This window comes from Fukomys damarensis, unplaced genomic scaffold (assembly GCF_012274545.1).
Source record: "Fukomys damarensis isolate Sample0158 unplaced genomic scaffold, DMR_v1.0_HiC HiC_scaffold_36, whole genome shotgun sequence".
Lineage (NCBI taxonomy): Eukaryota > Metazoa > Chordata > Mammalia > Rodentia > Bathyergidae > Fukomys > Fukomys damarensis.
Window position 1 is genome coordinate 37,103,552 of NW_022900948.1, and position 16,581 is coordinate 37,120,132.

At 45.9% G+C, this 16,581-nt stretch overlaps 1 protein-coding gene across 5 annotated transcripts in view; it reads right to left on the bottom strand.

Moving 5' to 3' along the window:
* Positions 1-16,581, bottom strand: part of LOC104847520 (N-acetyllactosaminide alpha-1,3-galactosyltransferase-like) — a 72,279-nt gene that overhangs the window by 7,677 nt on the left and 48,021 nt on the right. For 4 of the 5 annotated variants that reach the window (XM_010602951.2, XM_033759090.1, XM_033759091.1 and 1 more), the window contains 4 exons: positions 13,144-13,232; positions 5,686-5,721; positions 4,275-4,340; positions 3,693-3,773 (listed from right to left, as the gene is read on the bottom strand). In XM_010602951.2, the coding sequence (XP_010601253.1) occupies positions 3,693-3,773; positions 4,275-4,340; positions 5,686-5,721; positions 13,144-13,223 (263 nt within the window). In that variant the 5' untranslated portion in view covers positions 13,224-13,232. Of the gene's footprint in view, positions 1-3,692; positions 3,774-4,274; positions 4,341-5,685; positions 5,722-8,571; positions 8,687-13,143; positions 13,233-16,581 lie in introns of those variants that run through there. The other variant, XM_010602952.3, reaches the window with a different exon arrangement.

The following is a 16,581-nucleotide window of genomic DNA, read 5'->3' on the forward strand; positions in this document are numbered from 1 at the left end:
AAAAAAAAAAAAAAAAAAGGAAAGAATAAAAAATGGGGGTAGAGACACTTATTTGGTACTTATTGTACATCAGGAGCTAAGCACTAACCTTTCATTCTCTTGTTCAATCTCCACAGCCACCTTATGAAGTGGGTGCTGTCATTGCCTCTATAAATAAAGCAAGGCTCGGAGCTTGTTGATGTTGAATTTATATGACAGGCAAATGTGGGGCTAACCAGTGGTCCCCTCTGTAAGAACCCTGCAGTCCCAATGGGTGCTCAGCCTGCCACCCACTTCTCAGCTGCAGGATCCCTCAGTCCACTTCTTCTAGAAAGCCTGAGTCAGAAAACCAGTGTCCACTTTGATTACTTGGATAGGAAGGATTCCTTCAAGCAGGAAGAAAAAGTAGCAATATCAAACATTAATGTTTAACTAAAATTTAAATTTTCTATTTCCCAGCTGTCAATGATTCAAGCCCACTGACAATTCCAGCATGTCAGAGACCCCAACAAGACCGACAAGAGCCTAGAATACAGGTGGTGGGGAGGGAGGGATGGAGGGATGAAGAGTGAGCTGGAGGTTGGCTTCTCGGATGGACTTCTGCATCAACAAAAGCCCAAAGAGAGGTGACCAGGGCTGGGGACTTAGCTCAGTGGTTCCGCTGCCTGCCTTGCAAGTGCAAAGGCCTGAGTTTGATCCCTGGTACAAAAGAAAAAAGAGAGAGAGGTGACCAAAGGCAGCCCACACATGTGCAAAGGCTCATCCTTGGCAATGTCCAAGATTGCAAAGATGGGATTCTAAAATGAGGGAAAAAAAGTGATAGGAAAGTCTTCAAAGTCCTTCCTCCCCAACAGGGGTCTCAGACATGTGACCTCAGTGTGCAGTTCTACCAGTGTGGACCAAAAGCTTCCAGAAAAATAACAGGGCTCTGTGACTAAAGCACATATGCACCTAGGTTACAGTTAGCTCTATAACTGTATGTCTTTAGGGGTATATTTTGGTACTCAAAGGCTGGTTAGAGGAAGTATTAAACTTCCATAAACCGTACAGTAGGTTAAAAAGAAAACCCATGTGGAACGCATCACTCATCAGGCAGCAGGCTTGCCAGCGATCCAGCAGAAAGCTGATGGCAACACGAACAGAGATGGGGGCTGCAGGGTGCAGAGAAGGGCAGGACGTGAGAAGGACTTGGGAGCAAAAACTGGCAGGACATGCTCTTGAGTTAGGCTAGGGGGCGAATAAAAGAAAAGGTCTCCCAGACTCTCCCAGGCTTGAGCTATTGACTGAGATGGGAAATGGGAAGAACCAGGGAGGGGAGGAATCAAGAAACGCACATGGGTCATGGGAGATGTGCAGAGATGGCAGGCAGGCAGGCAGGTATGAGTCAGGGCTCAGAGGAAGCAGCGGGGCTAAAGACACAAACGTGGAGTCACTCTCTCACAGGTGGTACCTGCGGCCACGGAAATGGATGGGAGCTGGCTGTAGAGCAATGGAAAGAGGATGCCACACTGGGCCCCCAGAAACCCCAATACCTGGCATCTGGGAGGAAGGAGATGCTGCTGTCAAGGAGACTGAGCAAGGAGGATGGCGAGGGTGACGTGAGGAGGTGGGGCCTTGGAAACTGAGAGATCTGAGTTTGGAAGTAGGTGCACAAGGCACTGTGAGAAGCCTGCTGTTGACAGAGGAGGACACACCAATATAAAAGGTATTTGCCTGGTCCTTCATCCAGTCATTCATTTATGCAAAAGTAAATTTGGGTGCCCCGAGAAGGCTTTAATTTGGATATCTGCTCGCCGTTCATTTGGAGGTGAAGCCTAGGGAGACTGGAGAGTGACAGCTTGTGACCACGATCTGTCTCTCCTCTCTGTTCCAGCCAAGGTCCCACCTCCCAAGTTCTGCTCAGCAGAGCACTGGTGCCATAGTAAAACCTCCCCACTGTCCTTTGAAGGGCGTTTGGTAACCCGCTCTGGCTGACCTAGCCTGCTTGCCTCTGGGGAGTCTCATCCTCCCAGTCTAATCAGTGACTATTTTTTTGGTACTGGGGGTTGGACTCAGGACCTTGCGCTTGTGAGGCAGGAGGCGGAACCGCTGAGCTAAATCCTAGGCCCTCATCCTGCCAATCTAAGGGCTTAGCAGAGCAACATGCTTTTCTTAAATTTCTAGCAGTGGTTTAGCATTTCCTACATGGCTATCCTGGTGACCAGGTCATCGGAAGACACAGAGGAAGTCAAAATTCTCACCATTCCACTCGCACGAATCTCCTACCCAAAACAGTAAGTAAACTTGCCAGAAAATTTCCCATCTTTTCCGAGAGCGAGATCCACCTCACAGGATTACACACGGCTCTCTCCTGACCCTCCTCCTACCACTAGAGCCGTTCCTGCTCCTTCTGAGTGTTTTCTTCCTCCACCAGCTCCCTAAATGCTGATGTCAGGCGGCTTCTCTCCGGGTGGCCTCGTTCAGGCCAAAGGATATAATCCCACTGCCACCCGTGCTGTGACGACAGCTCATCCCACCTCTCCAGCTCCTTCTTTCTGCCAAGCTCACAGGTAGCCTGGGACTCTCCAGATGCCCATACGCAGTTGAATCCGTGCACAATGCTCACGGAGCCCATCAGCTCGTCCACCCCCTGCCCCTGTGCGTCCCTCTCAAGTCTCTGTCTTGGTCAGTGACACCACCACCCACCAGTCTCCCAAGCCTCACCGTCTCCCCACACAATTTTCATCTAGTCAGTCCCCAAACCACATCCTCTGAATCAGGTGATCATTCCTCCTCACCAGCCTTGGCAAACACTAGTTTCACATCTGCTGCCCCATGAGACAATGAACAATAATTCTTCCTCTTCCTCCTCTTCCCCTTCCTCTTTCTCCTTTTCTTGTGCTGGGGATGGAATCCGGGCCCTCAAGCAGGCTAAGCACATGCTCTACCCCTGAGCTACACCCCCATGGCCCCAGGACCATGAGCTTCTTAAATATAACCATGTGAACTGATTTTTCCTATGGGTTGAATGCAATGCCTAGTACAGTTTTTAGCAAATAACACACAAGAAATATATTTTCTATTGCAACCAAATACCTGCACATACACTTATGTACTGAAGTGAAAATTCCACTCAATACTTATCCTTACTTTGCATGATGCCCTTTGATATTCGATTCTCTTTCAACTTTTTAAAAAAGCTAAGGTGTCCCAACAAACTAGTTTCTGAACACATGAACAGGCAGTGACCAGCAGTTTGGAAAACACCAGCTAACACATCATAACTTTTGACTAGCATGCTTACTTAATAAATGCATTCATGACCTCAGAAGATTTTTTAAAATCATCATCCCTATTTTACGGATGAGTTATCTGAATTTGAAAGAGAATTTCCTTGGTCCTACTTTAGACCTTATGGCTTTCCACCTCATCCTGTGGCCTTTAAGAACCCTTCCAGCCCAATATTTTGTGTTTCTTCTGCTGCCACTCACCAGTTCCTGTCAGAATTACTGTTTTGTTCCATCCCCATGGTACAAAGTATTCAGATCTCAGTTTCTTACCCAAAGTTCATTGTTAGAGGTCTAATGTATGCTAAGACTCTTTCTCCTCAGTCACAAAGACCCTCCTCCCATTCTAGTCAGGACTGCTCTCTGTTGCGCTCAAGAAGTCTACACTGCCCCGTCTCCTGCTGAGCTGTGGGTTTACTGCAGACGGAGCACTGCTTCTTTTCTTACGTTGGATCAAACCAGGCTGATAGCGGAAGCTCTTCTTTTGTTCCTTCTATGTTGACTTCTTCCTCTTGATAATTGTGGGTCCTAAGCACAAAGGGAAAGCAAGGCAGGTAAGGTGAGGAGGGTCATCTGCAGGTGCAGGCAGTGGGGAACCATCTCATGGAACATGTCCTGAGGCACAGGGGACTAGCATCAGAGCATGCGCTGGAGAAAGGCTCCCAGTGCTATGAGTTTATTGCTTAGGGCATACTTTGAATGGAAAGGACCCTACTCCCCTCTCACCGCCACCCAAGGCAGCAATTTAATGACCCAGTAACCCTCAGATCATTTGAGGGAGGCCTGTGCAAGCCGTCCTCCTAAGAACGTTTCAGTTCATGCTGTCACTCCTGTAATTTAAATTTCACCCTGAGCCTCAACCTTGTATCAACTGGAAAAAAACTCACCATAAACGTCCTCCTCCCACCCATAAGGGTTTTCTCATGTGATTTCAGTAAGCAAGAATGATGAGCACCGAGGTCATGAATGCAGAACCACTGTAACTGGATTCTCTGACAGCACAGACACACACACCCTCCCATCACCTACCCATCCTCAAACCAGCTCGGAAACCACCAGCCCTTCCGGCTGCTGTTGGTACCAACTTCAGGGTTTCTAGAAAATGAAAAAGAACATGAACATTTTTAGAAAATGAAGGATTCCCCAAAGGGGTAGTTTCCAGATTTTTTTTCTTAATGGAGGTCATCACTATTTAAGAAGTTCACTTTAAACTGGCAATTCATAAAACAGGCAGAAATGAAACCTTGCAAAAAGGGAGAAAACAGACCTGAAGGTCCCTTGGGCTCCCACCCCTTGAACGGCCTCCAGCACTTGATTCATCCAAGGATCCCCCAACAAGAAGAGGGGAGCAAAGGAGGGCAAGAGTGGAATTAATACATACACCAAGTCCTGTGTGACTGAGAGAGAATGTTCTCTCTCTGAATTTGGGCTTTCTCCTCTCAGAAGTGCAGTTCATAATGATAACAACAAACCTCCCGCGAAGGTAATTTACTGTAACAAGTGGTAGCCTTAATAAAAAACCAATGGGAATTTATAAAAATTATCACTTTACAAAACTAAGAGAATTTAGCATGCTCTAAAGGTCAGCCTGAGAAAAATTCTACCTGTCCAAAGGTCAGCAATGACAGCTTCAGGAAACCTGGGGACGGCTGAATGGAAAGTTCAGGAAACTATAATTAGAAGGCACCACAGCTATTCACCGGAGGAATTTTCCATATCAATGGCGACCTTGGGTGGGGGGAAGCCAGGGTATGCAACACTCTCCAGTTGGACAGAGAAGAGGGCAGGTCATTTGCAAACAGGCGTACTAATATTAAGAAGCCTTAATATTAATATTGTGAATCTCATCTACGGCAGGAAGGGTTCGAAATGACTTATGACACAAAGATATACTTGCAATAAGCCAAGAAACAGCCAACCATAGGCCGTAGTTTGCCATTTTAAAACTACCATATTAAGGGCTGGGGATTTAGCTCTGTGGTCTGGCACCTGCTTAGCAAGCGCAAGGGCCAGAGTTCAATCCCTGGTACCAAAGAAAAAACATACTAATTCTTCAAGAAACTTGAAATTGTTCCTGATTCTTATTCTCAGAGCAATTCCTTTCATGGTTTTTTAGACAACACACATGGGGCAGAATAATGGATAATATCTTCCCAGAGTCATTTTCATCAGCAAGACAAATTGTGTCACTTATAGAGACCCTTGAGAGGATCCAAACACAAGACACAGGTCATGGCGCTATACAGGCAGTTGGGGTGGGGTCGGGAGGCCGGAGGAGCACAGCCCACATGCCCAGATCGGCAGGAACTGGCCCCTCCGTGCTTCCCTCTAACTTTGGTCAGAGGCCCATCACTGGCCGGTGTGTGAAGAACAGAGTGTAGCAGGTAAGAGAGCAGATTTGCGAGACATCAATAGATACCTAAGAAGTCAAAGCACTTACTTTGAGGGATATATCCACAAGAAAGAGCCTTCTGGGCTAAAGCAAATAAGAAAGAAAAACATAGCATGTTACTTTCGAATTCTGAGAAAGGCGCTTTTGAAACCACTATCACTGAGCAGGGCCAAGAGGAGAGTCAGGGTTCTGGCCACTCGGAGGCCTCTGCCTTCCTTACAGGCAGAACCAGTGGTAAAGGCGAGTGGGAGTTTCTACCTGCAGGCGGGTGAGGCTCTCCAGGGAAAGGAGGTATCTGGAGAACCCTGAATTGTGGGATTTTTCATTACTGTGGACCTCCGAGTTACACAACCAGCCTGCTTGACATAAGAACAACTTGAGTTTACAACTGGGAGTTTAATTTTCAACTGTGACCAGAGTCTTGAGTTACGACCCAGATGCTGGCTGCTTGTGCTTCCAGATGGTCTCGGATACAGCTTTAATCCTTAAAGAGTTCCGGAAGGAACATCATCACAACATCCTTTCCTGTGTGGGGTTAACTGAGAAATTCTGGGCCAATGTCTCTCTAACGACACTGAGACCTGCCTGTACACAGCACAGAGACTGAGGCTGTGGAGAGGAGCCTGAGCCTTCAATTGATCGATCTGAGTTACAACCACCTCTTGGGAATGAACTGAATTTGTAAGTCCAGTGGCCCACTGTATTTTATTTTATTAGTACACATCCTGAGTACATTCATTGTGGTTAGTTGATCCATGCATAGGACAAATTTTATTTCTTTTTATGCCTCCCCCATCTCTTAATCCCTTTCCCATTTGCCATAGATCTCCCTATTTTCCATTGTCTTTGTTTTTTTTGTTGTTGTTGTTTTGTTTTTTGAGACAGGGCCTCACTATGTAGTTGAGATTGACCTAGAACTCACTATGTAGCCCAGGCTGGTCTTGAATTCACAGTGATCCTCCTGCCTCAGCCTCCCAAGTACTGGGATTACAGGCGTGAGCCACCACACCCGGCCTCCCTATTTCCTATTGTCTCTCTGACAAAAACAAACAAACAAACCAAAACCACATAAACTAGAGGAAACAGAGCCTCTTTATCAAAAGGTGCTGGGAAAACACATGCATATCCATATGCAGAAGATTAAAACTAGACCCATATCTGTCACCATGTACTAAACTAAAACCAAACGTTCAAAGGCCTAAGTGTTAAAATGGAAACATGTGATCTGCTGGAAGATAAGGTAGGTGAAACTCTAGGAGTCCTAGGTACAGCCGAGGGCTTTCTGAACAGAACCCCAGTTGCACAAGCAGTAACATCAAGAAAGGACAACGGGACTATTTCAAATTAAAAGGCTTGGCACAGCACGAGAAACAACCAACAGAGTGAAGGGCCAAGCTAAGAATGGGTAAGAAGCTTTTTTCAGCTACCCCTCGGAAAGCGGACTCATATGTAGAAATATACCGAGTTTTTGTTTTTTCGAAGAAGACAATCTGTCCTCCCATCGTCCAGGATGGCTTCACTGAGAGACAGAGGTTTCACAGATGTGGACAGGCAGAGGAGGCGAAACTTCTTCCTCTGCCTGGCCATAGAGAAGGACAGAGGGGAACACCATGGATGGCCTCGCTACCCGGCATCCAGGATTTATCTTCCCCTGGAAACCAGAGCTTCGAACGAAGAGCTTCCTGCCGCGTCCGGCTCAGGGTCTTTTACAGAGCTGTCGCCAAGGGCATCGTTTTAACTAACAGAGGCGCTGAGGCTGTCCCAGAGCACCTGCAAGGCTGGACTGTGACTAGGACTTCTTTCACGGGTCACCTCTATTCGGTCACTCAACAAATGCTTGCTGGTGAAGTAAATCGGACACACGTGTGTATGTGCCACGCGATTTCTTCAGTGGGAGAAACCTAAAGTGTAAATGAAAGCCAGAATGCACAGCTGACAATGCGAAGGAGGAAGAAAATGTTATGGGTAGAGGAACGAGGGAGGAGGGTGGGGGAGAGGAAAAAAATCACAAAAGAAGCAAAAAAAAAAAAAAAAAAAAAAAAGCTTTTGTAAATAAGGAGGGGAAGAGAGGTTGAAGGGAGAGAAGGGGAATAGGGGAAAAATAAGAATCAAGAGCTGGGTGTGGTGGCACATGCCCGTAATCCCAGCAATCGGGAGGCTGAGGCAGGAGGATCGCTGTGAGTTGGAGACCAGCCTGGGCTACATAGTGAGTTCCAGGTCAGTCTCAACTACACAGTGAGACCCTGTCTCAAAAACCAAAAAACAAAAAAGAATCAAGATATATCATGTACAGGTACAAATTCCCTATGATGAATATGACCATTATGTACACCTAAAATGTACCGATAAACTTAAGTAATCAAAACAAAAAACAAACAAACAAACAAACTTGCTGGGCATGTGGCAACATGAGCCGAGTGCCGGGGATGCCCCTTCGGCCGAGACGATACAGTCCTCCCCTTGTGGGGCACGTAACGTAGGAGGGAAGGCGGGCTGGACTGAGACAGCCACACAGCTACATGGCCTCACGCTCCAAGAAGCACCAGAGAGAAAAAGCGCAAGCATATAAGCACTCATCTGGGAGGCCCGGAAGGATTTTCTGGAGGAGAGGCTGACGTTTTAGCTGAGGATGTATCTGAAGGATAAATAGTCAAGCCGGTGAAGAGGATGGGGCAAGAGCGTTCCAGACAGAAACAACACGCAGAAGCCGCGAGGTAGGAGGGGAGAGACAGGGTCTCGTGTGCGTGTGGAAAAGGGCAGTGGAGGACAAGCTGCAGGGATGTGAGGCCGGCCAGGAGATGATCCCAGGCAGGCAGGGACCATGAAACCTTACTGACTCGAGAGACGCTTGGGGGTAAAGGCGACCGGGCTTGGCACCCACTGGCCTGGCCCACTGTTCTGTGCAGAAACGCCCTGCCTGAGCGTAAGACTTACTTAGCCTGCTTGCCTTCCCAGTGAGTGAAAAAATGAATCATATCGTTTCGGTCTCTGCCAAAGCTCTAAAGTTCCCATTCCCTAAATCAGTTTAGTGATTCTGATGACACTCGAAACAGAGAATGTTCAGCCAAGCACTGTTCTAGGCAATTTACATACATAAGTTCATGAAATCCTCTTACCAACAAAGTTCTATTCTTATTCTCATTCTACAAATGTGGAAATTGAGGCACGGGGGCATTAAGTGATTTTTCCGAGTCCAGCTGCTAGTGAGGAAAGAATTTTTCCTCGTTTGAATCTGGCTCCACATCCAGCCAAAAGGGGAGGAGGGGCAGGGATTTAGCGCAGCGGTCACACCGCCTGACTTGCAAGTGCAAGGACCTGCGTTCATTCCCCGGTACCCCCCAAAAAAGTGGGGGTGGGAGGGTGGAAAGGGGGAAAAGGTTGGCTGCACCCAGGACTCAACATCCTGCCTGGCATTCAGGACCTCACTTTGTAGTTTGGCATTCGCTAGTTTGTTGCATCTCTTTAACAATCTCTCCTTCTTACCTCCTATTGTTCCCTCCCAGAGTCTTGGCATCACATCTGTCGCAGAAAAATCCACACTACAGTGGCATTTCAACATGTATTCACCCTTCACAGCACAACTCAAGTGCTACCTGTGCTACCCTCGATATGACCTGGCAAAGAGCAGCTGCCCAAGAAAGAGCCGTGAATGAATGCAAAAAATGAATCTTCCTCCGGGCCACATAATTTTGCCTTTTTTTTTTTTTTTTGGTACCGGGGATCAAACTCAGGTCCTTGAGCTTATGAGGCAGGCGGCAGAACGGCTGAGCTAAATCCCTGGCCCAATCTTGCCTTCCTGAACTCTGATAGCCCTCTTCTCTACCTGATACCCTTCATCTATTCGGCATCACTGGTTATTTATAGCACATCTTATTGCCCCACCCAGCTCATAATGCCCTGAGGGGAAGAATTCTACTCAGCTCTCGGTGTCTCTCTCACAGCTTTCAGCACAGACAAGGACCTCCATAAGGAGTCCGGGACAAAAAAAAGGGGAGACGGGAGATCAAGTTAGAAGGTGGACATAAGTTCACTAATAAGTCACTTCACCTGCTTGGCCTCAGTTCTGTCACTCAGCAACCAACTGGTGACTCAGCTAACGGGAAGGTTTAGTAGTGGGTACAAGAATGAGCTGCAGTCAGATAGCCGGAGCTTAACTCTTCTTAAAAGGGGACCTTGAATCTTAATGTTTAACCTTTTGGAGGCTCAGGGTCCTCGTCTCAGCACTGGGAATGGTCCCACTCTGCAGGGTATTGTGAGAGCTTCAGGTGGTGCTTGGGGCGGCTCCTGGCACGGGCAGACGCTCAGTAACTCGGTTGCTATCGTCACAACCGCCATCCCCGTGACTGCCATTTCACTGTAACTTTTAGTTTCCTGCACGTCTAAATTCTAAGCTTTTTTCCGGCCATCCTTAAATCAAATGCTGCCCTGGATGACATTCTTTCAAGGTGCTTTATTGACATTTGTCGATAATTTACTAATTGGCAGATGTGTTTGATTTACTTATTTTAAAATCTTTCTGAGCTTGGGCCAGGGATTTAGCTCAGTGGCTTCACTGTCCACCTCGTAAACGCAAAGACCTGACTGAGGTCAGGACCTGGTACCAAAAAAAAACAAAAACAAAAAAACAAACCTTGGGCCATCACATAGCTGGTTCATAAAGTGGTAAAGGTCTACTCCTTTTAAAGCCTTTTACAGATAACCAAGCAGACTCTACAAATCAGAGAAGGAGGTGGCCAGAGTCCAGGTGCTGGACAATGGCCCCGAGGAGCAGCCAGAACCTCTCCAGTCACCTGTAGACAGAGCATACCCAGCACCCCCGAATAACCCTCTTTCTCAGAGGCCGGCATGAGTATGCTCACTTGAGCCTTTGGCTCCCGTATTTTATTTTATTTTTTGAGACAGGGTCTCACTATGTAGTCAAGACTGACCTGGAGCTCACTATGTATCCCAGGCTGGTCTCGAACTCACAGCAATCCTCCTGCCTCAGCCTCCCGAGTGCTGGGATTACAGGCGTGCACCACCACGCCCAGCCTGGCTCAGTATTTTAACGTTACGAACCACCCCAGATGTGGAAGTACAACTTTGGCTACAGTTCAGAGCACTTCAGATTCAGAATATGGTGCTTCTTTAAACAAGTATGCCAGCTCCAGGTAGGAACCCCAAAGGGCACTTGTTGTTCTGTTGGACTCATGCCACTGCCAGAGTTCTTTTTATTTGCCAGAGTTCCCTGTTTTGTTTTGCCCCTTGGAGAAAATAACAGTAATGATGACTGCTATGGAGTGAATGTCTGTGTACCTCCCGCCCTCAAGTTCATACGTTCAAGCTGGGTCTCCACGGTGGTGGTCTTTGGAGGTGGGGCTTTGGGGAGATAATCAGATTCAGGTGAGGTTATAAGGACAAGAGCCCCGTGATGAAATGGGCGTCCTTGAGAAAAGAGGAAAAGACCGGTGATTCACTTGTTCTCCATCAGGTGTAGACACGGAGAACGTGGCCGTCTGCAAGCCAGGAAGAGGGCACTTGCTTGGCAGCTGGACCAGCCGGCACTCTGACCTTGGACTCCCGGCCTCTAGCATTGTGAGGAGTAAATCCCTGATGTCAAAGCCACCCAATTTACGGTATCTTGGTATAGTGGCTTGAGCTAAGATGGCAGTGATGGTGATGATGATGGTGACAAGGATGGCATCTTGCATTTAGTGAGTGCCTATGAACCCTGATCTTTTGCTCCAAATGCTTTCTACATAATAACTTATTTTATCCTCTGATAACCCTAGCAGGCAGGTACTATTACTACCCCATTTTTAAAGGTAGAAAAACTGAAGGATAGAATGATGGAATGACTTGTCCCAGGGTCACAGAGGCAGGCGGTACTTGGCAGCAAAGGACCAGCCCAGGCAGGATACTTCCTCAACCTTCAAGGGCCTGAGGAAGCCCCTGGGTCCCAATACCCAAGCCTGAGTCATTTCTTCTTTGAATCAATTGCCTCAATTCAAAAGACCTCACTTTCCAGACCTTGTAACTTGGTCACGCTCTAGTTTGCTATTTTTCTTAAAATGATCTATTCAAAATGAAACAAAAGTGCATTCCAGACGTGGTTAGATTGGCAGGACTAGTTGCTTCTGTATTCTGAAGTTTTCCTCCTGCTACTGGTGCACTTAAAGATGCAGTTCCTTTTTCAGTAGCCAAGACAGTTCTGCCGAATCATCGTATCTTAAGAATGTGAGAACTGAGACCCAGCAGTGACGTATCAATCCAGGCCACCATCTTGAATCTGAGTGCCACCAAGAATACCTCCCTAAGCCCCGCACTGTGGTGCTGCAATCCCAAGCACTCAGGAGGTTAAAGCAGTCGTGATGCAAATGTGAAGTCAGGTTGGGGGATTTAGCAAGACCAGCCTCAAAATAAAATTTTCTAACAAAGGAAGGCTGGGAATGTAGCTCAGCAGTAAAGCACTTGTCTAGCTCTGGGTTTAAACCTCAGTACCACAAAAATTAAAAACAAAACACTTTACTGTGGAAATATTAATGGTGCCAAGACAACTCTGTACAGTTCAGTTTACCGCAGATGCTCTGAACCTGAAGGGTGAGCTTTAATCAGTTTCACTTAAATCAAAGCATCATGCCTTTCTGTAGCTGCTTATGGAGACTTCTTCCAGTCAGAAGCCCCCCTGGCCAAAATCTGCAAGGTGATGTAATTTTAAAAGCTCCAATGTAGGCCAGGCATGGTGGTGCATGCCTGTAATCCCAGCACTCGGGAGGCTGAGGCAGCAGGATCGCTGTGTGTTCGAGACCAGCCTGGGCTACATAGTGAGTTCCAGGGCAGTCTCAACTACATAGTGAGACGCTGTCTCAAAAAAATAAAAAAGCTCAGATGTAGCTTGTATATTTGAATGCACAATGAAATTTGAAAACTCAGAACATTTCATTCATTCTGCTTTCCGGAGGGAAGGAGAGAGAGAGAGAGAGAGAGAGAGGGAGAGGGAGAGGGAGAGAAAGAGAGAGCCCACACTTTGGCCAGGCACAAATGAATCACTGTGTATTTTTGCAGCAAAAGTCAACAACTGGAATGGCTCTGTCAAACGCCACAAATATTTTAGGATTGCAAAATTCTGGGTGGATTTCTTAGGAATGTCTGTCTGAAATTCCTTAAAGATAATTTCCATGTGTGATCACACAAATTACTTAAGATTGTACCTTGGGTTTAATTCAACTTCACTTTCTCTGGATCTAGCCCACCAGTTTACAACAACAACAACAACAACAATAATAATAACAATAATAATGATAATAGGAACATAGTAGATCAATCAGATAATTAACCAGCTGGAATTTACTTGGGAGTCTGGTGACTTTAAAGACAATCCAGAGCACAGAAAGTCAGAAAGGGTGTGATCCCTCATTTACAGATTCAGTGAATCCTAATTTCAATTCGGCCAGGTAATAGGGCTGGTACTAGTAGGAGTCAAACTGCTACATTTATCACTGTCATTTCACTGTGCATCATAATTACCTGTTGATGTATTCCAAAAACACAACAATTGCAGTTGAAGCGACCAGCATTAACAGAATTACTTTTCCTTTGACATTCATTATTTTCTCCTGGTGGGAGGGAGGGGAGAAGGGAAAAAATAGATTAAATAAATGAAATCCAAACAAGATTTGGTTTTTAAGAAATGCTGCCTCTTACTCCTGGCTACTCAGGTTGATAAGCTTAGGTTCATTTGCTGACCATGCTATTAACCACTCTGGGTTAATAAGATGGTCCTGAGAGCATTTTGGAACAAGCCAATCCAAAAACTTGAAAGGGACACAGTCATGACCTAGAGACCGCTATAGAAATGGGAAAGAGGCAGACCTGGGCCTTACCTGCTGCTCACCAAAGCACAGTTCCTTGGCACAGTCAGGAATTTAACAGCTATAAACCACAAAGTACCCTTAACCAGTGTTTGGCAAAGGTAAATATGGTCTCTTAGGGTCGCTTCTAATACTGGAAACAAACGACGCTAATTACTGCTCCGTAGTATTTTGAAGAAGCTGAACAATTTAGACTTTTAAATAAAAGAATGTCCAGTGCTCGCTTTTGGCAGCACATATGCTACATAAAAGAATGTCCAGTCAGAGTTATATTAATGGGGGCGTTGCATTATCTCGTTTAACCAACTCTGACTCCCAAGAGTCCTTAAGATCCTAAACAAACTCTAAATTTTTCCATTTTCTTTTTGCCCTTTGGTATTTTTATAATCTGAAAATTCTCTTCTGCAAGTCGAACACCTAAACAAATAATTTTGGTTTGCTAACCCAGGTAAAATAGGTTAGCAATTCTGAAGACACTTTTTATTCTATCTTTCAAACATTTGCCCAAGTCACAGGGACTAACAGACATTTGGCTTATGATTTCTTAATTACCGAGTACTCTTAATTTTAGACTAATCTGGTATCTAAAGCTACAAACACAAGTACACATGGAGACATTACATATACACATGCGTATCAACACACAGAAAACACTGTTGGCATAATTGTTCTTTTTACTACCTTAAGAATATGTGCATGGCTGAAAGTAGGATTCTTAGTAGTAGCAAGGTTAGAAATCTACATCTCAAAGGAGACTGCTAGCCCAATCCATCTGAGTTTGAATTTCCTGAAGATTTTTCGTTTTCCTGCTCTAACTTTGAAAGGTCTTAGCCGATTTAAAAGCTCCCAGGTTAGAAGACATTTTCCGTTTGTGTTCAAATTTAGATTTAGCTTGTCAGAAGTTTACACATTTTACACTGGCTCTATTTCTCAAAGCCTCTAGGAGGAAAAAATAAACCAGTTTAGGAACAATGCTTCCCACAAAGAAAACACAAAGGCAACCCATCTGTAGTCAAATTCCTCCCCCTTTTTTTTTTTTTTTTAATTAAGGAATGGAGGTGGGAAGAGAAAAAAAATTTCTTTCAGTGAACAAGTTTTGACAAATACTTTGAAATACACTGGTTTAGAATGAACCAAGGACGGTTAGCCGAAATAAGGGGAAATTTAAACCTCAATAAACTGGCCAACATTAGCCAAGTAGCTGCATGGTAAGTGGGTACAGAGAGGCTCTTGCTGGAACTGGCCACTCATCCAGAAAAGGGCCCGGAGAGTAGGTGTGCCTGTCATCTTGGCCAACGTTATTCCCAACAATCTTCTTGAAGACAGTACCACAAAATCAGAGCGTGCTTTCAGTTATACAGGCCCTCCGTGTTTTATCACAATACAATCGCCTTTTTCTAAGTGACAGGTAACTAAGAAACAAAAGCCAATGAAAGCACACCAAAGCAAAACCAATACAAATGAGTACTCCAAACCAACCAAACAAATGCTGGAAATGTTTTCTACCTCTTAATCTCTTCTTACACCAGTCAGTGCCCCCAAGTGACCCACAGTTGGTTCAGATGCCCACAGATGGTGAAGGCACTTGCCTCACCCCAAATGGCAACTGCTGCATAACCTAAAACAAGGTCCAGATGGCAGACAGTCCATCCCTGTGGAACTGGCGCCGTAAATGGAACTTTGAAAGGTTTTTTTTCTTCCTTTAGAGATAAACAATTTCTCCAAATTTCCTCCTGCTGAGCACATAACCAACACCCGCTCTTCTCCTCAGCCTCCTCTCAGACAGAATAGAGGCCACCAGCCTCAGGAGGCTGAAGCCTGGTGTCCTTTTCCCTAAAAAGAGGAGGATGAGCTGGAAGTGATAAAGCAAGTATGGAGATCTGCATTGTCTCTCTGTGCCCCCCCATTCCTTATTGTAAAAGACCCTTACCCACCTGTACGTGGGGAGATGGTGATTTTTAGAAAAATGGGCCCTGTTGAGAGTTTGTCTTAGTTTTCTCGCGGCTGAGTTAAACAGGAGAAACCCAAAGATAAAAGGGGGAAAGATTTATTTGGCTTACAGTTTGTAGAGGCTTCAGGGCATAATTGGCTGGCTCCAGGGCAGGGTGGCAACAGCTCATGGTAGGCAGACAGTAGCAAAGTGACTACAGACCTTAACAGCTTCTTTCTGCCCCCTTTTATTTTATGCAGATAATTACTTAGGGTGGGTAGCGCTCACACCCTTAATCCTAGTGCCCTTGAGCACTATACCAGGAATCAATCATAAACTCTGCACTAAACCACCCAGAAAAAGCTCCACCCACGACTGCAGGAGGCTTTGGGGACACATCTAGACACCAACCATCATAATTCATATCCAGATGACCCCCCAAAGCTTCACGCACTCACAGGTGGCTGGATCGTGGGGGTGTCATGACGAGTGGTCACTGGAGGTGTGGCCTGGAAAGGGATATCTCCCTCTCTCCTCCCTCGTCTCTCTCTGCTTCCTGCCTTCCAGGTCATGCTCTGTTTTTTTCTCATCTGTGCCCCTCTACCATGCCGCCTCGCCTTGGAGCCAGCTGCCTGTATATGAAATCTCCACAAACTGTGAGGCAAAATGAATCTTTCCTCCTTAGAGTTGTGGGTGGTGTTGGTATTGGTGACTCAGCAGTGTGAAAGCTGGTACCTGCATGGCTCCACCTCCTCTGAGCTAGATTTGAATAAATACTTTTTCACCAAAATATATGACTTTCTTTGATTTGGTCAGTGGTAAGCAAAAAAAAAAAAGAAAAAAAACCTAAGCATATGAATGTAAGTGTCCAGCAGCACCTGGCGTACACTTTCCAGAAGGAAACCAGGCAGACCTGTCAGCCTCCAATCTTTTTCCGTTTACCAATAAAAGCATGAAGGTGCACTCCTGTAATCCCAGCACTTGTGAGGCTGAGGCAGGAAGATCTCTCTGAGTTCGAAGCCAGACTGAGTTACACAGTGAATTCAAGGCCAGCCTGAACTATACAGCAAGGCTCTGTCTCAAAAAAAAGACGCCGAGGGGGGCACATATAGGCAATTGATGCCATGAACAGGAAAAGAAGGAGATTCCTGAGTGCAGAAGTGT